The following is a 23,605-nucleotide window of genomic DNA, read 5'->3' on the forward strand; positions in this document are numbered from 1 at the left end:
AAATCAAACAGCTACAAGGCCTGACAAAGTACGTAGCTGAGCAATTTTAAGTGAATTCAAAGTGTTATTCAGCACGTCTGTGACTAACCTCTGGTCAATCGAAGGCTGATTTTTAAGGTTATGCAGAAGTTAACATATGCACAATAACGAACAAACCTGATCCAAAGACACGGGATTTTCACAAACTCTTTCCACATGTAGATGCCTGTTCATTTTGGCGGAATCTGCATACCCATACCTCTTAGGCAGTTCATGATATTTCAAAGACCAATGAAAAAATTCAGCGTACAAATAAAACCAACAAAAGCCTACAAATTCTTTTAGGAAACCATCTGTATTCCTAATATGCCATGCTTGTCAAAGCAGAAAAAAACCCCAAACCAACCCTGTATTAAAATGCTGAATGTTATTTAGTCATTACTGGTCATAAATCATTTGCAAAATCTTACAACACTAACATACAATTGAGTGGATTAAATATTAGTTTGGGGCATTAACTTGGATATCGTGAGTTTTGTGGTCTAAATTCTAATAATTAGGGGGGTATTTCAGTATATCTGTGTGCACTCCATATGTATTCGGGAATCTTTTGAAGCTTAGTAATGTTACAAAAAGCAGAATGAGAAGGGGAATAATGAACCCAGGTACAGTGCTGGTTTAACCCACATGAAGTTTGATGCAACACAGTTTCTTAGGGCTACGTTCAGGCATGAGGAGCTGGTTTCAAACAGATACTTACTTTGTACACAGTAGCACTTAAGCCGGGAGAATTGCTGATGGGGCGGAAGCTATTCAGCCTAGACAGAACAAGCACAGGATTTACCAGGAGAGACAGTCCCATCCCTCACCGCTGTGCCCACAGCCATTTGGCTACACAACTCTTCCGCAATCTGATCAAGGCACTGAGTCTCTCCTTGGGCAAAGGAATCAAAACCTGGCCCACATCTTCTGATGTCTTTACAGTCTTCATTTCTACTGTGGCCTCTTCACAGGTTACCTGCTGACTGCCTGCATTTAAAGCACGTCTGACATTATTAATGACTTTTCTGAATTAACTGATGATGAATATGAAACAATTCCACTTTTTACTAGACAAGAGAAACAGCACAATGTCATCTGTATTTCCTAATTAAAAACTTTAAATTCTGTTGCTGTAGAATAATGCCAAAATTAACAAAGATACATAAAATAAAATCCAATTACTAAAGACCAACAAAATAAAATTCAAAGACAAGATGAAAATGTATCATTGTAATGTTTTATTATGTGTGTATACTGCATAAGATTACTACATAAAATTCTGATCTAAATCATTGCTAGGTGCTATGCCAAATGTTCCAGTGTTAAGCCTCCAGAAATGAAAATTTTAAAATTAACTGAGTGCTCAGTCCTTTTTTGCTTTTCAGACTCTCAAAATCTGGATAGCACAAGGTCCCTTTGTTAGCTTTCGTGGAAAAGGGAGACTTTGTGCCATCTGAAAGCTAAGAGAAGACAGCATATTTTAGCAAGTCAGAGGTACACGAGTCAGGGCTATTTGGCAGATCTTTTACTCCTCCAGAGCAACCAGTTTAGACACCCCAGCACCGCTGTTTCAGGCAGAGCGTTCTTCATTTCCATTTACAACGCTGCCATCTATTGGCTTAGGTGGGCTTTTATCTTTTATAATCGTTGCGACATTTTCCTTTACCAACTTTTTGCACTTTTCTTGTTTTTCTCAATGGGATTTATCTGGCTAAACATATATACCTGCAATGAGAGCACCTAGTGAGAATTGCCTCAGGCTTCCTTGAAAATCAGTAGAAGAAACAAGCACTTCTGGGGTGTGATTCATTTCACCCCAAAGTAGATAACCAACATACATCAGATGAACAGCACCCAAAAAAGCATTACTGTGATTTGTCCATGGCTATAATGGGATCTGAAGAGTGACTAGCTCAGGTGTAGAGATTACTGTCCCACTGTAAGTAAGCACAGAAAGACGCCAAAAGAAATACTACCCCCTTATCCAGCGGAAAAAGTCTTCAGAGGTGCTGCTGATTTTTAATTCATTAACTTGTATCCCCGCACAATGAGGCCACAGGTATGACAGAAGAGAGGTATTACCTACGTCTAACTTCCGGTAAGAGTGGTGATGTGTTCCAGACGTCCAGCTGCACTTCATATGTTCTTTGGCAGTAATATTGTCTTTAAGATGTTTCTACATCTTCTCCCCCAACTCTGCCTCCAGTAGCCTGTCCCTTTCCCGTCTCAGAAAGCTAGAGTTAAGTAGGAGAAGTCTCACATGTAGTTTCCTGCATACAAACACACACACACCCCAGAAAGGGGTATCAATCTTTTCCTATAAATTTTATGAATTGTAGATTCAGCTTACACAAAAGCTAGACCTAAGTAGGATTTGTTTTAATCCAAAACCAGAATTTGCATCATAGTTGAAAATCTGCTACAAATAATGTAATGTTAAATACAATTTTGTCTTTAAAAAGGACAAGCAGAATCAGTAATTTCAACACTTTGACCAGTCAATAATTATTCTACAGTTCTAAAGGTGATTTATTTTGGATTATGCTTAACTCAGTAGAGCAACACTACAATAACACAATCTTTGCAAAATAATGGTCTACATACAGATTTGCACAAGTTTAACAGAACCACACATTTGGGTGTGACAGATGTATACTACTTGAAGAGTGGTACAAGAAAAAGAGGCTAGTGCCTAATTTTCAACTTCCTATCATCGCTCCCCTGTGCTGGAAACTACCATCCTTTCAGATCTGATGCCCAGAATGCTCTTTTCAGCTTATATAAGCAGTAAAGTATGTTGCAGATTTAAACTTGCTACATTTTTTTCACAAAGCTTCAGTCATTACACCCCTTGCTTCTTAAAGCATAAGCTAATTAAATTAATTGGCTAATTAATGAATCTGAGTAGCTGACAAATGCTCTCTTAGATGTCTAGACTTGACAACTGCAAATGCTGTTTCTTGTGAGGAAATTTCCCTACTCTAATAGCTGTTCTAGTCTAACATTTCATTCTCTTGCCAGGAAACATCATCCTTATTTTCAGCCTGGTTCTAGGCTAATATTCAACCACTGGAGCAACACTGAAAGCTGCAAGGAACACAGCTGTGGGGAAAAAACAGTTCAAGAGGGACATGGGACATTATGGGACACCAGGGATAAAACTGATCAGTAAAACCAAACCTCCCAAACCCGGGAGGGAAGATCTCACGTTGGAATCAATAGGAGCCAGCATTTACTCATCAGCATTAGCTTTGGAAAAGAAATTGCTGGTGTATGCACCACGTTTTAGACCCAGTTTACATTTTTCATGTATCATGGGCATAGCAGAAAAGGATTTACAAATCAAGAATTAACGTGAGACCTTCTTTACTGTTGGGTTGTGTGAGGGACTGCGTAAGGGGGTTGCCTTTAAAAGCAAACCTTTCTGCCAAGATGCTCCTTCTCCTCTGATAAAAGGTAGACTTTAAATACATGAAAGATCTACATGGGCTTCTAAGAAAAACACAGGTCTTACAGCAGCAGATATTTTGTGAAGTGAAAGATTCAGAAGTGATCCAGTGAAAGTGATCAAGTGAAACATGAAAAAAGAAATCACTCATCAGTAAGCAAAAAGTACTGATCTCACTGCTCACAGAACACATATAATCAGAGGTTTATTTAATGTGATATTCGTGTAGATCCCATAAGGTAGATGATAACTTTTCATGTGGTCCCACACAGACAATAACTGTGCCATCGCAAATACGCATAAGTAAGGCAGGTAGAAGGGAATAAATAGGAAGCAGTGAACAAAGAGGATGTACAATTTACATACAAATAACACTATCCAATAAAGTCATCTTTTAAACTGAAATATCACAAAACTAAGAACAGCACAATCGCATTTTCAAAATCTACATTGCAGCATCAGTAATGCATCACTTGAAGTCTTTGCTTGAGATTGATAACCTTAATAAAGCCAACACACATGCCATACCTTTGTGCAGTTTGCCTTGGTGCCTTTTTCCCATACAAAGTACAGCAGTTCAGCAGTAATGCATGCCTTCATTTTAAGATATATGTAACATAAGAATCCTTCACTGAGTCCAACTCAAGGTCTATCCAGTCCATTACACTGTCTCTGAGAGTGGCCAATGTTAAGCGTCCTCGGGAATGAACGGGGCAAACATACAGCAGCTCTTTCTTAGTGCACAGAGACTTCCTAAGCCAGAACTGTCTCTTGCTGACTAATAGATACTCCTTGTATGATTTGTCTAATACCTTTTTTTAACCTACTGACTCTCTGAGTTAATCTAGATGTTCTGCTGTCCACAACTTTCAGTCATCAGTTTGCCATGTGTAAAAGCAGGCACCAATCTGTGAGCACAAAGCAACCCAGATCTGTCTGTACAAATACAGAGATCAGAGGGGAGCAAGAAAAGCTGGAAAAGTCTTTGAGTGCATTAGGTGCTCACAGGAAAAAGCAGGCTGGCAATTGCATAATACACCTCTTCTGTCTTGGAGACAGAGAGGCTGTCTATGAATTTTTTGGCCACACACAGAGAAATCACAAAACACTTGTTATGCAGAGGCTGAAAGGGACCACAGCTAAAGACCACTGTAGTATCTAGACTTCTCAGTTCTACACAGATGCCTAACTCCCATAGGAAACCATACAGTGACACAGGAGCTGGAGGACAAGAAAACATAGATGATGGAGAAGCCGCTAGAGTTTTAAGAGCGGTGATTTACTGCTCTTATGCTGAGAATGTTCAGTATATTTACTTCTTATCATTAAACTCTTGTGTGTTCTACAGCAGGGCCATCACTGTCAGACTACGTCCTCTAGCACTTCTACCATATTTGTGCTAAAGCAGTAAACCGGTGCAGCAAAGAAGTGTATACTTCTTTGAATCTGAGATTTCATACTTGATAGCAAATAAAGCAATGTCCAATTTTGTTGCTAATTTAATTATCTGAAGAGACCAGATATAATGGTATTACTCAAATGCTGCTGATGAAAAAATGTACACCTCAATGTGACGACCAGCAACTGCACTGCCATGCAGCTTGGTGGGAAAGTGATCAAATTCAGTACATACACACAAATTGGTTTAGATCTATCCACTATAAGTATCATTGATTAGACAATTCAAACCGATAGGTATGTGAACTGGTCCATTGTTGTTGCAGGAGCCATAATCAGAATGACCTTGGGAAGGAAAAGTATACCAGGTAAAGGATAGGACAGCAATTAAAAAGGGATTGATTCATTTCTTGATTTATTGTGCCTTATTGCTGCCTGCTCTGATTTGAACATTCAAAAGATTTGGCTAGTAAGTAATGGTTGGTTTGGGGTTTTTTTGCATCTGTATTCATCATAGAGAAACTTGGAGAAGCTCCTATGCTGGCATGTTGAGAGGTGTATTAGAGGATCTTTCTCACCTGAGCTGTTTGTAGAGCACGGGACAAAACAGAGAAATTGAGCAACAGCAGATCTGCAGGGCCAGAGTGTTTCCCCAAGAGTTCTGAAAGGAACAGAGAACTGAATTAACTCTGAATTATTCTTGAACTCAGTTATCAAGTTGTATCAGTTGAAGTTCTCTGTACAAGAGTACAAGGTAGCTAACGATGACATTAGTAAAACTGTAAAACTATAAAATAGTATGAACTATTAAATCTGATGCCCATACCAAGCAAATTAGTAGAAATTATTTCAAAGAATAACTTCAGTAAATATGTGGGAAATAAATGCAGAAATTTGCTATGTGAAGGAGGCTCAATACGTGTGCTTTTTAAAGTGAAGTAATGTTTCACAATGGAGTTTCTTAATCCAAGCAGGTAACAAAGGAAAATTGTCTCAATATGGTCTGCTGGGATTTTCAGCAGGCAAGCAGTTAGGATGGCAAGCACAACAGGAGAGATAAAAAAATGGGAGTAAAATGTGAGTTTCTTGTACTGGAAGTATAAATTAAAAGCAAGGAAAGCAGAGAGCAGAAATAACCATTAGCTGTGGCGGTCTCAGGCTGTACGGCCCATCCATGAGTTGTCTGGAGAAGGGCACAGGTGATGGAGTGGCACAGTCTGTGAGGGCACTGTGCTACTCAGTACGGTAAAGCTGAAGGTTTTACTGACCATGCAGAAACACGGAACAACATTGCGACACCAGATAATAGCAAGAAAATTTAACATATATTGTGTAAAATGGGGCACAAGGGTAAAAGAAATCCCTGCTCCACTGGCCGTGACAGGCCCAAAACAGGCTGCTCGCACACAGTCCCGTGAAAATAGTCGCTCAGTAGCAGTACAGAACCTTAACAGAAAGTTTAGAAATTAATCGGGAAAAAAATAATCAGAGGACGAAGTATCACAGTGCCTCGCACCACAGCACACCCCGGTTCTGAGTAACAACTCGTCTTGCATAGCACTGGACACCCTCTGGGACCGGAGGAGGTACCGAGGGGCCGACGGGACCGCAGGAGCTCGCAGCACCGTCCCCGTCGAGGGGCAAGTGGTTTCACGGCGCAGCGCCCCGCACCGAGAAGTGACGGCAGCCGCGCCGGGGACCCTGGGCCGCCCTCGGGAAGCCGGACCCCGACGGCGCCTCCCCCTCCCCAGCCCCACAAGATGGCGCCGCCGGACCGCGGAGGGGCCGGGCGGAAGCGGCGGCAGGAAGCACCGCTCGCTCCGCCCCGCCGCGCTCGTCCGCGCCGGAAAACAGAGAGGAGGCACCGGAGGCGGCTGCACTCGGCTCCCCTGGCCCACCGGAGCCACAGGCTGCCCGGGTGGGTGCGGGGACGGTGGTGTCCCTCTCTCTGCGCAGGCTGCGGGAGGGGCAGCCGGGGCGGCAGCCGGGGCGAGCGGTGGCGTGAATGGGCAAGCGGACAGCTCGGCAGGGAGTTCCGCCTTCGGAGCGCGGGGGTGGAGAGGCGGTGTTCGTAGCACGCCGATCGGCTGTACGGGCTCGGGGCTTTTCCGTTCCTTTTCTTTCCTTTCCTCAGCAAAATGTCGACTTCCGGCCTGAGGCGGCCGTGCAGGAGCTCAGGCGGGAGGGGTCCTCCGTGTGCTGGGGGTTGGGGCCGGAGTGAGCCTGAGCGTGAGGGTTTGTTTTCCTGCAAGCCCTCAAATTTAGTCGTTTGCCCTAGTTGGCAGAGGCGAGAGCTGCTCTCAAATTTAGTTGTTTGCCCTAGTTGGCAGAGGCGAGAGCTGCTCATCGGTTTTGTGGTCCTTAAAGTCATTGACCTGAGTCTGGGCACGGCATCTGTGAGACTAGGAAATTAATTTTCCCTGCAAAGGCAATGGTGTAGAAGTTTCATCCTCTTCCTCGTTCACGACTAAACTGATAAGCCATATATGAAACATAAACTAACTGGGGCTACTAATGATTATACAGCTTTTAGCACTTCACTTTTGACCTCTGATTTTTGGTCCAAATAGTTTTTGGGTTTGTGTGCTGGATCTCAGAGAAGACAGATCCTCTTTTTTGGAGCAGCAGAGGACTACGCTGTCTCAAGCTCAGCTCGGGTCAAGAGAGCCATAATACACTGAAGTTTGACCTGCATGCTCTCTTAGCAGTAAATGTGGATTGTCCCTGCAATGAACATAATTTGGTCTTATGTGCATTATTGTTTCCCTTCCATTCGCAGGAATTACTACTGTTGGTGGAAGGACGTTGCTGTGAAGACAGCACAGTGATAGGTAGGCCTTCACAGCTCAACTGACTCTCCTGTTGGGATACGAGCAGCCATAACTGTATCCTAAAGTGTCTTGTATTTTCAGCCATTCAGAAACAAGAATGCACTGTATAGTGTTGGGAAGTTTTACCTTTTTTTTCTTTTTAAAGGAAATAACTTGTACTTCCAACTGTCTTAACAATCACAGGCTTTTATTTCTGTGTAACTGTAACTAGGGCCCTTCAGTATTATACACCAGCAGTGCACGGGATTAATCTGAAGCACAGAGTGTCAGAACACATTTCAGACTTTTATTTTCTAGTGGTAATTCTGCACCAAGAATAAACATTAGAAGTGTAAAATGAAATAGACATTTGTGGGAAGATGCACACTATTAATGTTCCATGGCATGCTTTTCTTGCTGAACTCTTCAAATATTTTTAGAGAGTATGTAGTAGGGTGAGTTCAAAATGCACAGCACAAATTGATGTTTAACACCTTAAATTGTGAAACTTACTGCCATGGGATGTTGTGGAAACACGTAGTATTCGTGGGTTCAGAGAAATAACATGTTCTGTCTCTAAATGCTAAAAACACTTTGGAGATGAAAAAACTATGTGAACTGCCACTTGCTGAAATCAGGAGAAATGTAGCTGAGAAGGTAATTCCTTTATGTGTACTCTAGTGTTACATTTTACTGAGCATCTCTTACTGCCCATTGCCAGAAGCTGGATAGGGGGGTGTTAGGGACACTGGCCTGACTGAAGAAGGCACTTCTCACAGGCTAAAGGAGCAGGGACAAAAGCAGCAGTGGGCAAAGGATGGGGTCAGCTGTCTTTTGTTATATTTTTACCTTAATACCATGCTACAGGTTAATTAATCTTGTGCTCATCGGTGTTCTGAAGAAAGTCAAACCCTCCCTGATTCCCCCATTGGTAGGTCTTTCTGAGCTGTACCTGTCGTCCCCGGTATGGCAGCCATGTGGCAGCACTATATCCAACACACCACTAGAGGGGCTTTGATCCCTAAGTATGAATTACATTACCAAGTTATAAAAACCAGTATTTCATGGTTGTGTCTCACAATATGACAGACATTGTCTTAACTTCTTTTGACTCCCGTGGAATTAAATGCTGTCATTGCTTTGATCAGAGTTATTTATTTTCACTAATGCTTAGTTGCTTCAGGTTGTTAAGGAGACAGGCATGTTTCTGATGAAAGGGAGTACATCCATATTTAATTATCAGTGGGGAAATATTTTAAAACTGAGAAAAGGAAGTCATAACATTTATCAAAAAATAACTTTTCCATCATTAATGGTCAGCACAGGCAAACAAATCTCTCATTTCAAAGTCTACCTTTGCTGGTGAGTTTCATATGTTCAGTTGCTTCCATATTTGTGTTTAAAAGTATAAATTATAGAAGTAGAGTTATTACATTTATTTTCTGCTGCTTGTCATGTTTCATATGTAGTTTGTTTTGGAAGAGTAATTCAGCTGAAAATAAACCAAACTCATTCTTAATTTAGTGTCCCAGCTTGCAACATTGTTATGCTTCACTTTATATTTGTAATCTAATTTTCATAAATAATTTATGAAAATAATTAAAGTGTCTGTGTTTGGCAAAACAGGTTTTTCATATTTGGTAAATAATATAGTTGAATAGTTTTGCCAGGGTTTTTCCCCTCCTTCCCCTTCAGAGAGCATATGTGTTGCATATTAATAATAAAGTATCAGGCTTCACCACTTCCCACTTTTAAAAGCATATTTACATTAAGATCTGAACCTGATTCCTGCTTATGCTGAAGCTAGTTCAAAGAATCTTTTGTTGTGTATAAGTTAGAGTGAACATGAAAATAAAATAAACATACTTTTCCTGAAGTGGAAAATGGAAGAATTGGTTACCGTGGACTTAGGTTTTTAAGTATGAGAAAAAGACATTATGGTAACCTTGACAGTATCCAGATGTATATGGGAAAGGGATGAAAAATATGTGTGTACGCCATGAGAATGGAGATGAAAGTTTTGAAGAGGGCTAGCATGGGAAATGAGATCTCTGAAAAGAACAAAGAGGGATAGCCCAGGAGTTTTTTATGTATGTGTGGGTTTCAAGTGTTACAAGTCACTGCAGTGTTTTACAGTGACCTCAGCGCTAGGTTTTTTTCTTCCTGCAAGCAGGCAGGAGAGCATACAATGAACTCACGCTTTTTGGTTGCCTAATGCCTGATCCTGCAATCCTTTGCTCACATGAGTCGTCCCATTGATTGTAGTGAGACTGCTCAAGTATGTAGGGCTTCTTGTAGATAGGTTGGTGTGACCAAGGGGTTATGGGTTTGAGCTTAGTGTGGGCTTTGCGAAGGGCAATAATTTGCCTTTGTGGTAGCTGCATGATTTGCATTTTCAATGAACATGGCCCATTTCGCATTCTTCTTTCATGCAGTACAGCTTGTCTTAAGAGGCAAAAAGTTGCTGTTTAATCAGTATTGTTAAATATGAGGCAGAACACAGCTGGTGTGTGTACTGTATTCATATGCATTTTGAAAAATCCTAGGTTTGTGCTGGTGTAAGTCTGCAACAGTTGTAAGTGCTGTCTTGGCTATATTCCAGTGTTGCTGGGAATAGCATTTGACCATGTCTTAGGGGTAGCAATGGTAGCTCAGTGTTACTGAGTCTCTGTTACCTTTCACTGGCAATCACCTACGTAAGGTTCAAGTTGAGGGTGAGAGTGTCAGGAGAAATATGTGGATGAAGCAGCTAACGTTTAATGATAAAATAATTGTCAGGTAGGGAGGGGATTCAGAATATTTCTCAGTGATTCGTGCTGGTAAATCACACTGAAAATGATAGTAATTATAAATCCTGCCTGGTGGTTATAGATCCCTCTCTTCTCGTCCCTGCCTTTGCCTTTTTCTTTTTTTTTTTTTTTCTTCCCTCTCTTTTATCCTCTTCCTCACATTTAAAAAATGTGATTGCAACCAGAACTGGCTTGTGCTTTCTTTACAGGAGGCAGGATCAGATGTCTAAAAAAAAAAGAGAAATAAAGTGAAAAAAGGGGTTGTACGTGGTTATAAGTGCACCATAGGTCTAAACAGAAAACTTACTACTTGAATGGAGTCAAGATGGGTTTAATCATTTTATGGTAATTGCTTCTTTTATAGATGTCCCTGTGCAGACACCACTAAAAAGTGAGAACAGTGTGTTTCACTTAAGTTTATGATTTTTGTTTGGCATAAATTTGGAAAACAAAGGTTGTAGAAGCATAAAGCGTGGGAGAAAGTAGAAAAGAAAGGGTAATAGGAAAAAAAGTGTTCAGTCCCAGCATTTTAGGCTGCATTGTGTAGAAAGTTCCCTTTTAACCTTCTTATTCTAGTGGAAAATTCCAAGGAATGGGATTTTTACTGATGCTAATCAAAAACTATAAATAAGAGACTTCAGCTACCCACAACAGAGAAGGGATATTTAATAGTTGTGGGCCATAGTGTTCCAAGTTTAACAAAAATATATTCAGTGTTTGTGACCATCTTCATACATACATTTTTATGAATTAAAACCCTATTGTTTTCTTTTCTAGTTCACCTTGATCACCAGAACAAACTTCACAAGAGATGGTAAGTGGTCTTTATGGGTTTGTGTGTGAGAACTTAGTCACATTTTATATACAAAATGCAGATAAACACTTTTATTGAACTGTCAGTGCAGACATGTAAAAATTAGATATGAAAGCTTCAAAAATATAATTCAGATTACAACAGCGAGTGATTTGTCTACTCCTGGGAAGACTCCAGAGACATAACAGGAAAATAACAGAGGACTCTGTTCATTTGCCTTAGATTTATAGCTTTTGTTTCCTTGAGGAAATCTCTTATTTCCATTTATTCTGCAGCTGAAAAAGCACAGACATAGAACTAAGTTAGACTTTAAAGTGTCCCTTTCCCTTTTCCACCCCAATGTAAAACATTTCTGTAATTTCTTTTTTAACAGATGTATTTTTAAAATTCAAATGTAAAAAGGGTTTTCAGGGGTCACTTTCAACAAAAAAGCCACAAAAAGTAGTTGGACAGGCACCAGCATCACAGTTCTGTCTACGTGAACTGGCTTTTTGTCTTCGTTTCCCCTAAATTAACAACTGAAGCTAGTCAGCTAGACAAATCAGCCAGCTGGATTCCAGAGCTTTCAGTAAAGTCATCAAGGCCCTTTTTAGAAACATTTTAGAAGAACTGGAGATAATTTTTGAGCTTTAAAAGACTATGTTGTCTTCTTTGGAAATACGTAGAATGTAGGAGATACCTGCTTTTGTCAAGCTTCATGATGTTCCAAAACTGGATTTTTAAGTAGTGGGAAAAATAGATAAAATGTTCTAAAAGTAACCTGTGAATGTATCAGATTTGACAACAGGACATTCTCATCTGACTGCCAAAGGATGAGGAGTCAGTGTGACATTCTTAAGCAAAGCAAGAACAGTAAATAAAACATTGTTCATCCTAGCTTTTAGGTGGTTGGATGATTAAGAATGAAGAAATTCCATATGGAAGGCAGATGTTTTTCTTGCACCCACTCATCTTGGGAATAAGTATTCTGAAATGCACGGTCTTGTAGCAGTGCAATGTTAGACCAAGAGGAGAATCAGAATGAAGTTTCACCTCCATGAATTGTTAGTTTTCAGGAAAGAGAGTTTGTCTGGAATTTTAAATCATGTAGCTGAGCCCTTCACAATTAGGGTGTAATTTTTGATCAGAAGTATCTTAAGAAACACAAGGTTGATGTGGGTTTTCTTTATTGACTCTATTAGCCAGAGGTATTTTATTTCTGAGAGCACTTACCAATGACCTTGAAAAAAGATAGCATTTATAGATCTCTTATGGGATAATGGGCTCAGTTTTGCAGAAAGAAGGGAAACATGGAAGTTGCAATTATTATGCGTTATTGCCCGAGAACCAGAAAGTGAAAACAAATGTAAGTAAATGAAATTAACCTCTCTGGATATTGTTAGCATTAAATGGAAAGTATTCCTTAGGTTTGTTTGTTCTGTTTTGTTTTGGGATTTTTTTTTTCCAGAGAATCGTTCTTTTAAGGCTACGGAATGGTGCCAGCACAGATTAAGAAAACATGCTTAAAGAAAGATTTTTCTCTTGTATGTCCTTTTTTAAAAAAACACTAATAAAGGACTGTAGATGTCACATTCATCTCGGAAAACCTCAGCTAATCTTGCCATAGTTTTGAGTGTTTGCCAAAACATGGCTTAATTAAAATTCTTCCAATTTAAAGTCCAGGCATTCCGTTTTGGCCCAGATAAAAGATTTTCTATGGAAATTAAGATGTAGGGGAAAGAAGAAAACATTTGCTATATATCTTACTGTTCCAGGCTCTGGTTTACTTTATGGCCTTCTTTTAAGATCCTCTATTATCCCCTCTTTTTGAGAGTAGGATGAGGAGGGAGATGAAATGGCCTGTAGGAAAGGGGCTTAAGGCTAGAGGAACTGTGGGGCTTCGTAGTTGCTGGTGAAATCTGAACAGCATGAAACTGTTTTTTCAGGAAAACTAAGATTAGCTGGAAGACAGAAGAAGGTGTGTTACAGTATGTTTCATTCTATACAACTATTTTTTCGTGTAATTTACTGGTGGTACTTTATTACCCCTTTTCATATGTTGGTTGCTGATGAGTACAAAAGAGAGATTTATTGGCAGCTTGCACTTGGCTAAATACAGTCTTGTTTTTGATCGAAGCCATGATGGATATATGAACTTGGCTGAATTGCCATTTGACCTTTTCTGAGAAACTTATTTTGGCAGGCAGATGGAGGAAATATGTTACTGGATAAAATGAATGCCTTTGTTTAATATGGAGGAATTTTAATCTCTTGTGTTTTCTGTCTGCGGATTTGAAAATCAGGTGTAGGTTGTAATACATACACCTTGGAATGATTCAGTTCTTACAACTCACATGAGCAGCTAAGGAATTGTGGAATATATCCACACAGCATATTCCCTAAAAAGAACTGATTGCCACTGTAGTAGCACAAACATTTGGAAAACACCTTCTGGGCACTACAACTTCTCTGTTGCTAATTCTTCACTGGTAGTTGTCTTGATGAAAAACAACCTCTTGTAAGAGTAATGAAGTGTAGTACACTTGCACTGTATTAATACTTGTCCTCTTTCAGATCTGTATGGTTTATGATAGGAAAAAGATGACTGATGATTAAAAGGCAGACTTTGTGCTTGTGTTTACAGTGTTTCTCCCCTCAATTACTGTTCATTTTCTCTCTCTCCCCGCCCCTCTTTTTTTGGTGTCTTTCCCTCTTCACCCGTGTTTTGGCCACAGGAAGACACTGAGCCATGGTATTCTCAGCAAGTGTATGCAAGATACTGGAAGCACTATGACTTAGCCATGCGCTGGATGCGTAGACACCAGAGAGCCTACAGGAAAGCCGTGGAGTCCTTTTATCACCTGCCGTGGCATCCTTCTGCAGCCTCTCCAAGTAGCCGCTACTCAGATTGGGATGGGAATGATCTCTCACATACCCAAAAATATTCTTCCAGCTATAGCCCACATGGCAGAGCTCTGTACCGTGGAGGAGCTCAGCAGTACGCAGATGCTCACCAAGGCAGGGAGGATGCTGACAGAGACTGCGAAATGGAGGAGGACTCTGAGTCTGAAGGGGAGATAGAATATGACTTGAGTAACATGGAAATCACAGAGGAGCTTCGCCAGTTTTTTGCACAGACAGAGAGACACCGGGAAGAACTGCGTAAGTCCATGCTTGTTCTATGTTTTCTGGTACTTGGTGGCCATAACATTGAGTGGTGAATGGCTTCAACATTTATAGGTTTTGTAAGAATTCACATAAATAGGCACTGCAAATGAGCAAGTCAAATGGAATGAAGTAGGGAAAACTGATGGGCATGCTTAAGTACCATTCATTAGAAATGTCTCAGAAAATGTTAGAAGGTTTTTTTGGTAGGAGAGAGAGAGAGAGAAAATTATGACTGCAAAGAGGAGAAAAACACATTTGTCCAGAAAATAATATTCATCTTCAATGCTGAAGGAAGAACTCTGAAATTTTTATGGTTAAATTTAACATGCTATATGTTTGAGAGGGGAACCCAGAGGAAGTGCTTTACTACGTCACTGAACCTTAGCATAAGCCTCAATGTATTTTATAACATGGAGCAGCCATTTTGTTTGTTATTCTTTGGCTAACCCAATGGTGAAAGCTTGACATTTTTCTTCTCCCCATGCATCCCTAGGGTACTCTTCATTCTGTACTATACCACAAGTTTCTCTTTGTTTTGTGTCTTGATATGGACCTAAGTCTTTAAGCAGGGAATATAAGCCAAAGACTTAAGATTTTTCTCAGGTCTTGATCCTCAGAGGTATTGGTCATTTTTAGTTTTGTGAAATCCTTAAAAGAAATAAAAAGTTATGCTGTACTTTATTGACACTTTGCTGCACATACAAAGGTTGCAGGCAAATATATTATCTGTTTTACAAAAGCAGCATGATGAAAATAATTTTTCCTATCACTCCAGTAGGAAATGCCCAGAATGAACGTTTAATAGAGCTTTCTCTGAAAGAGGGAGATGTTCTAAAAATGCATAATAAAGGCAGTGATTGGGAGAGAGATAAATACTGTGTTAAGTTCTTTGATCAGAGGGTATCCAGTGAGCTGAAACACTTCAGCCTAACTTCACACTTCTAATCAGTATGATGCACAGGTGATCTAGTTAGCAGAGGAAAGTAAGTTGAGGAGCTCAGCGATGGTCCCTGACATGCATCCCTTTCTCATCATGCTTTTGCAGGATCAGGTTGGTGTTCTCTATTGAAATGTTCCTTTGATAAGGTACAGGATTCTTTAAGATACTCAGCTACTTCTGGAAATGCAGTACATTTTCTTTGGATTTATTTTGTATTTATGGTTAGTGGGGTTTAAAGATACACGAGTGATTAAAGTGGTATCCTGGAAAGTAGGAAATCCGGGCTCAGATATGTTCTCTGTTGCAAATATCCTATATGACCTTGGTATATCTATATAATCTCTTCCTGACCTCTCACTGGCTGTTGTTGCTAAAAATAGGATTTGATTCTTTATGACGAGCAGGTGAATTGGGAAGAGGTTTGTGACTCCAAATACAGATTTTACTTTTGTTCCTTCTAACACAGTGGTACTTGGAGCCTTCTGGAATAATTAGGTCTCTGCTGTGTGCCTAGTTCTGGGTAAGTGTAACTCTATTCACTTTAGTGGCACTATTTCACATCTTCATGCAAATTTAAGCAGAATCTGGTCTTTAGCTAATGTGTGCCTCAGTTTCTTTAGTAGTTTCCCTGATAAAGTGAGGGTAGTAATAATAATCTTCTGTAATTCCTCAAAGCATGAAAAAGTAAACAAGTACTTGATTTAATTGAAATTTAAAAGTGCCACAGAAAGAACTCTTGGGTGAATGGTGCTATCTAAATGCTAATTTTGTGAGTAATTAAAAATACAGTATGATCTTGTTCAGAAATCATTTTTTCTTGTGTGGTGGGGGAAAAGGAAAATAGAATCCATTTTTAAATCTGTTGAAGTTTATCAAAAGAAGAAACATAAGCAGCAGGAGGAGGGGAGAATCATTGTTTCCCTGATGGTATGGAAATAAGCTGGTATGGGGACTGTGTTGAAGGCAGTACCACTCTACTTTAGGAGGCAGTGTTAGTAATTTTCCTGGATGCTGTTTCCGAACAAAATGAAATTTAGGGGTTTATTAAGCTGCAATCCATAATGACACTGCCATGTTACATCTTTAATACTGTGCTGAAGAATGATTGCCATTCTGTATCAATGCTCAAGAAGATGGAGGTAATTCACCCACAAAAGAAACCCACAGTTACCTAAGTATTTCCTCTCTGATTCCTTTTCCTTTTAATTCCAAACTGTACATCCTGGGCTGCCAGTCCCCCCACTTAGGAGTAGATTTGTAGAGAAATTTGGGCACTATAAAGCTCAGTGATGCCTGAAATGTAGGCATCCATGTCTGGAAGAGACATCTGTAATGTTGGGGTAAGAGTTTTAAATTTTCTATAAACTGAATGTTCGCATATGTCAAAGCAAACTACCAGTAGTGACCTTGATGATCAGTTGAGATATAAGCCAGCTGTTAGGGAATGTTAAGGGGAAGGCTGTCTCTCATGTTTTCTTTCTCTGGCATAAATAAGGGGCTCCAGGTGGAGTTCACAGCCTTTGACCACTGCACCTTGGTATGACTTGGGAGAAGACACCTGGCTTGCTCTTGTTTTAAAATGAGTGGTATGCAAGAGTTTGATATATGTTTATTGGCAATTTATTGATGTGTGAGACACATGGGAAAAGAAGAGCAATGGGACAAATAGAAAGGGGGATTTGGCCCTTAAGGAAGGGGATACTAGTACAGAGGGTGGAGGTCTGATTTATCTTTGTGAAGGGTGACTTCCACTAGTCAGGTGTTTTCAAGCCCTGCTAAATTAGGAAATACTACACAGCATTAATGCTGCTATTTTGAACATGCATAATGAGAGTCTTGGTTTACCAAATAAGATATAGCTGGTTCCCACACATGATCCATGTCTCATCAACATGTAGAATGATAATCAAATGGATGAAAATGAATCCTAGCTGATGTCAGACTCTTCACTTCTAATGCCTGATCTAGAGTCTGCTGGAGGTAAATGTGATCACAGACATCAGAGGGTAAGATCTTGTAAACTTTAACTGTGGAAGACTTCTATAGAGCTGAGGTGTAGGTGGGAAAGGTATTTGTGTCTGGATGGTGACGTACAAGCATTAATGTTAATTGCAAAGAGTAGATTTTCAAAGATGAAACAGCCGTCATGTCAGACTAGCCAAAGAAGAAAACTTCAGCTTTACTTAATTTTTCAATAACTGCCACAAACTTGAAGAACAAGCAGATTCTTCACTTCTGTAGTGATTTTTTTGTTGTTGTTGTTGTTGTTTTCACAGTGGGCATTTGCAGGAATTGGCTGACTTGCACAGTAAAGCCTTTGAAACTGGCAAACTCTGAGCCTTGCTGCATGATTTAACACTTCAGCATTGATACAGTTGTTCACAAACAACCTCTTTTAAAACAATCTATTTTTTTGTCTTTGAATTCATGTCAAATTCTTAGTAGTTTTTATATTCATGTCATGGGTTGCAGTCAAGTTATGTGTTCCTGGAATGCCCTGAAGTAATTGTGAGCAGAGTTTTGCTCAGGCTGTATGAACTCAGATATATTAATGCACTACAAACTTATCTCATATTCTAGATACACGGTGCATTTGGTTAAAATCCCTTACAGACAGATTTAATTTCTTTCCTCTTCAATTGTTTCTCCATATGCAATCATAATTATCTAGAGATTCTATTTTTAAGGGGGTTTTCTTGTCAGACTAGTCTGTTGTTCTGGTTCTTCCTGTAACTGGTGATGCTAATATACTGTGCTTCTTGGGGATGTTTTTAGTTGTATTTAAAAGTCTTTCCTCTGGCTGTTGAAAAGCATGTAGTTATTTTTCTGGGTTACCATACCTCTCAGACCTAGGTAGTGTATTGAATTCTTCAGGCATCCTAGATGTAAAGGACAGTAAGTTGCCATTTTATATTTACAAGAATTAAAAGGACAAAAAAACAAGAAAGGAAGATTCACAAGCCTAACAATTCTGTAAATTGTCTAATTACACATATTTATTACACTTTTAAATTTAGCCTTTGAAATGTGTAGTTTATGCAGTTTTTCTTTGTTCCCTTTTTACATATAAGATAAAATGACTAATTGAGTGAATACAGCATTGCAAGTACATTGAGAACCATTCTGTGGTAGTCAACAGGCAATGAGACCATATCCTTTATTTAAAAACAAAGAAAAGCAAAGCAAAGTACCATCATGTCAATTCATTACTGAAGGATAATAGTCTGTCAGTTGTTAATGCTCAGACTATTTTTTTCCATTAAAGCCTCTGTCTGTATTGCCCACACATACCCTCCAGCTTTTCCCAAAATAATGTTGTCTCAACTTAAAATTTTCATGCCAGATGGAAAACCTTTACAAAAAAAATGGAAAGGAAATGGTGAATGAAGATCTTTGTTTCAAATCTGCAATTTGTAGGTTTTTTTCCCTTGGGTTTCTCTTTCTCTGAAAGATGACAGTTGCCACTGCCTCTTCCGTGAAGAGGGAGTAATGGAATTTTCAATGTTTTGAAACTTGTTTGAATAGTACCAGATCCATGAAGCTTTTGGTTTTGTTTAAGGCCTGTGTGCTTCTTTGGAAAACACTTCGATGCAGGTTTTTTCCCACCATGTTTTCCTTCTTTTCTCCACTTTTGGTAAATGCTTCTCCCTGTTCTTCATCTGTCTTTTTCTCCATCAGACTGTAGTTCAAATTCTTACTCTTGGTCACCAGCATCTTTTTCATTTCTTCCTCCCTACCCTAAACAGTGTGGATAGTGAACTTATAAATATCTGCTCAACTTTCTTGGCTTTGTCAGCCTTGTCACATAACTTTTACCACTATCTTTGGAAGATGAATTGCTTGAAGATTCTGAGAAATGCCTGTGAAATGAGTGCTCTCTGCAGTATGTGTGGGTGCTTGAGAGATGCTTTTGAAGCACTTTCTTTTGTGAACTGAAGGAGAAATGTGAAAGGCTCTCCTCTGTACCACATCTCTGCTCTTGATGATTGAACCTTCTATTGTGTAGCAGCAGAATCCTCTCAAGTGTGCACATTGTATCCAACATAGAGGTTGCGTTATTTGGTACTGGAAGCCAACAGCTGAGAAAATGCTTCCTTGCTAGAGAAACAAGGAAAAGCACCACAATTTTCGGTGCTTTAAGATTGAAAACTAACCTGTACTTGCAAAAATAGAGGGTCTAAATTGCATTTGGAGAGCAACAGTTGGGCACAGTTTTATATCCGTTTTATAAGAGACAAGGTTATCTTTGTACTAAGAGTATCAATTTGGGAACACAGCTATCCCTAGAATATGTGATAGTCAAGAAAATGTCCTTGGATCTCATACTAGAGACAGAATTTGAGCTTAGAATGTATAGCTTTGCTATGTGGACCTATGTCTTTCCTGTCAATCCCATACATTTTGCAACAAATGGACATTATGCTGTACAGGTGTACTTACTGCTACAGGAATTAATGGATGAGAGAAACTAGAAAGCTTGAGGTGCTGCTGAGGAAATGGTGCGCTTTCTGTATCGCTGGACCAGATACAGTCAAAAATGGATATCCTCTGCAGCATGCTCAGGAGAGTTGTGTGAGAACACAACTGAAATTTTCTGTAAAGTCTTTCTTATCTGTTATGTGCATCAGACAGCGTTGGCAACCCCTGAAAGTACACAAGGGCAAGGCCAGGCTTGTTGTTTTGCTGCTAAGGGATGCCTCAGGTTTCAGCTCCTATGTGGCCTGTGAGGATGCAGTGGACCACGCTCCCATGCGTGCGGCTTGGACAGTCGGGTGGAGCTGGGGCCTGGAATGCCACTGCCCTGCCTGCCAGGGGCTGTTCTGGGCTCAGTTCTTCCTAAGCATGTTGTGCAGTACTGGCAGCTGAGTTACAGCTGGTTTACAGCTAGGAGCAAGGGAAAAGAAGCTCATGTGGTTCAGGGTTAACTGTAGTGTAGACATTGCTTTAAGAGGGATGATAAGATGTCAAACACCTCTATTTCCTCTTACATTTGATGGAAATGAAGAATGGTGTCTTAATATGAAAATATGTAGTAAACCTTTGGAAATCTGTGTTTGAAATTGTCACCCTTTATTTGTCTGTCTAATGTGTTCCTCTTACTACAGTGGAGATAGTACATACCTCAGGTGGCTTGTTGAGAGGTTCAATTTATTCATATTTATAAGGGATTTTGAGTACCTCAGCAGGAAGTAAGCAAAAGCCTCAAGTGATAGAAGAATGAATAATATGATCTGAGAAGAATTATTCATTCCAGGCCTTTTGCTTAACAGTTAAGTTAATGTCCTCCCTGTGACCAAAAGGCGTCGTGTTGACGTCATCTTTGCTGAACAAATATAGGATTTGAGCTACCCTTTCTCCCAGAGAGCTATTATCCCTAAGTTATTCATGAGTCAGTAAGAGAAGTCTGGTAGTCTTGTATTGTTGCCGCTCTTGCTGTGGTAAAATTCGTTCTGCCTGGACTTGTCTTGAGGATATGAGAACAAGATGTGCAGGACAGAGACAGATCATTGCTCCTCTCAGCTGCCCTGTCCCTCACCATCCATGTGCTAGATCTGCTTTTGATAGCTGTTTCTTGATAATTTCTGGTCTCAGAAGGATCCTGTGGAAACAGGTCTGTAGCTTGCTCTGATGGATTAGCTATTGGGACTTTCTCTTTACAAAGAAAATAAATGCAGTAATTCAGTTTTAGGTCAGACAAGCAGTGTGTCAGTGTCTGTTTTGTGTCCTTGCGATTTCCAAGGCTTGAGGGCATTGCTGTGACATACCTGGGCTCTGCAAAGCTTTGGCAAAGAACCACCAGGCAAATGGACCCCAGGGCTGAGATTCCGCGTGGGAAACAAGGAGTCTTTCCCTGGTCTTGTAAGAGCAAAAATAGCTTTCCGAATGCTGTTATGGAAGATTCCTTCATACGGGAACTGTTTGGTGTGGGAAGACGCAGACACTACTTAACACTCAGAACTGGTGTTGATAATTTTTGAAGGCAGGTCTGCCTGCTCACTTATGCTGTTAGCATCTGCAGCTGCTCTGAGTGGCTCCTCTAGTCTTCTCTTCAGTCTTTGTCCCTGCAGGGGAGCTGTGAAAGCAGCTGCAGCTGCTGTGGAAAAGAGCAGGTGAGGCCATGCTGACAGACACAGCTCTAGGGAAAAGCAGCATGAAAGCTGCTCTGTGCTAATCACTCGACCCGGGCAGTCTGCCTTCACAGTTTATGCACTTTTCCATTTCCCCTAAAATTCCTCGATTACTGGTTCCATCTAGGTGCCACATGCAGCATTTCTGGATCTCTAAATGATTTTACTTAGAGATCTCTTGTCTCTGTTCTGTCCTGATAAATCTGAATTCCTCTACCTCTAGTGTGATACTCTCAACCTTGTAAGTGGACAGTGACAGTGTGGGCTATGAATTAAGCATTTTCTAACACAACCTTTTTTGTATCTACCTGGGGCACAGTTGCTGTAGCAAGAATGTTAAAGTTTCAGGGTGTACAGCACTGGAGTAATTGTGAAAAGCAAATGTCAAAGACAGGTGGAAATGGATGTAATGATGGTGTGTGTTTTCTGTGCTCTTTATCTACAAAAACTGCTCAGAATCATGGCAGAATCACTGCTCACAGCATGACAGAAAAATATCTCAAGCATTACACATTTTAGGTCTCTGTTATAAAGCAAACTGGATGTGCTTGGAGACACATAATTTACCCCTGCTATTTTTACTGGGATGGTGTTAATGCCAAGATTTCAGAGGCACCATTTGCTTTTCAACATCTCTCACTGTGCCTCAGTTTTATCAGAAGCATCCAGATGGAATTCGCATCCATTGTCGTTAGGAAAATGTGGGTGCTCTGGAGGCACAAACTGAGAGTTCAGAGACTTCATCTGCCTGGGTTTTTCTGAAACTCGTTTCCTAGTAAAATCAAGTGAGAGAGACAGACAGAGGCTGTTAGACTTGTGTGGCCTTTACAGACTTCCATCATGACCTTGAACATGCCATTTGAGACTACATCCACAAAACCTTTCAATACAGGTGGAATTTAGAAGCAGATATCCAAAATAATAATCTTTCCCTTCCAACCATGCCTTCCAAGAAGAAGGGAGCTAGTCATTTACCCAAAGGATGATGGATCTTAAACCCCAAGGTGCAAGAGAACATTGTCACTCTTCTCTTTTCCAGTGGCTGGGTTGAGCACCTGTGCCACTTTGTGATATGATCTGCTGTGAAGCCCATTCCAAGGAGTCTAGAGCACTGCCTGCTCCAGGAATTTGTGTCCGTTTTCTTTTTATTCGGACCTGTAATACAGGGATGATAGCACTTCCCAGTCTCTCAGGAAAATAAAGAAGGTTGATATGACAGCACACCAAGAAACAGTTGTGCTGCAGCCATATGAAGTACTCAGTACAGGTTGATCCAGCTGTTCATATTGTTATTGGCCTTCAAAGTACCCAAACCTGTTTATCTGGATATCATAGCTTCCCCTGATATTTTCAAGACATCTAAGTTGTTATAATACTACTCTGCAGAACACTGAAATCATGGAGGCAATATAAAATGAAGAATAAATCTTATTTGAGTACAAATATCCATTTAAGGTTTGTACTGAAATAAATGGCATGGGTGTCATACTATTGATTGTTGTTATTCACATTTAGCTGGATAAGAATCTCATGGGTTTAGTTTCATTTGTAGTTGCTCAAGTGGTGGTTGTTGCTCCAAAAGTCAGCTCTGCATTCACGGAAATTGGAGAAACTGCAAAGGAATGTGGGTCTCCAAAGAGCATGCTGGGCCTCAATCTTAATGTGGTTGTTCAAATACTAACAAGCTAATGCTGCTGTTCTCTCACTCTGCACAAGCCTTGCAGTGCACCTTCATTTCTAGGAGATCTGCAGTTTCTGATGTGGTTGCTGAGCAGAACGGTTGGAAGACACACTTTAAAATTCATGAGCTATCATTGCTCTGGGATTTTTGGCCACTGGTATGGTGGGAAGGAGGCTGAAAAATTGTAGAAGAGTCCAGACTATGGAGACGGCATCATGTGTGACATGTTGGTGGAGGAGGTGTTGAGGTGGTAGATGGCAGAGCATCTGGCTGGCTTTGGAGGAGTGCAGGAAGAAGTATCTGCCTTTTTCTGATCTCTCCACTTCTCAGTAGGTAGAACTGGTGATGTGTAGTTACTTGCATTCACTGCTTTTGCATTCTTCCCTTGGCATTAGTTACTGACCTCTGTCATGAACAGGCTGTCAGGCT

General features: G+C 40.2%; 1 protein-coding gene and 1 long non-coding RNA gene across 5 annotated transcripts in view; one reads left to right on the plus strand and one right to left on the minus strand.

Moving 5' to 3' along the window:
• Positions 1-1,877: 1,877 nt before the first annotated feature.
• LOC141940160 (uncharacterized) lies at positions 1,878-6,589 on the minus strand. Its single transcript, XR_012627900.1, has 3 exons — positions 6,458-6,589; positions 5,446-5,528; positions 1,878-2,291 (listed from the first exon to the last, which is right to left on the minus strand). It is a non-coding gene; the product is annotated as an uncharacterized LOC141940160 (long non-coding RNA).
• Positions 6,590-6,651: 62 nt separating this feature from the next.
• The window catches only part of GEMIN8 (gem nuclear organelle associated protein 8), a 28,334-nt gene continuing 11,380 nt past the window's right edge, over positions 6,652-23,605 (plus strand). The window contains exons 1-5 of one of the 4 annotated variants that reach the window (XM_074858756.1): positions 6,652-6,785; positions 7,647-7,752; positions 8,545-8,608; positions 11,244-11,280; positions 13,995-14,421. In XM_074858756.1, the coding sequence (XP_074714857.1) occupies positions 11,278-11,280; positions 13,995-14,421 (430 nt within the window). In that variant the 5' untranslated portion in view covers positions 6,652-6,785; positions 7,647-7,752; positions 8,545-8,608; positions 11,244-11,277. Of the gene's footprint in view, positions 6,786-6,846; positions 6,957-7,646; positions 7,753-8,544; positions 8,609-11,243; positions 11,281-13,994; positions 14,422-23,605 lie in introns of those variants that run through there. The other 3 variants (XM_074858757.1, XM_074858755.1, XM_074858758.1) reach the window with 3 other exon arrangements.

Source organism: Strix uralensis, chromosome 2 (assembly GCF_047716275.1).
Source record: "Strix uralensis isolate ZFMK-TIS-50842 chromosome 2, bStrUra1, whole genome shotgun sequence".
Lineage (NCBI taxonomy): Eukaryota > Metazoa > Chordata > Aves > Strigiformes > Strigidae > Strix > Strix uralensis.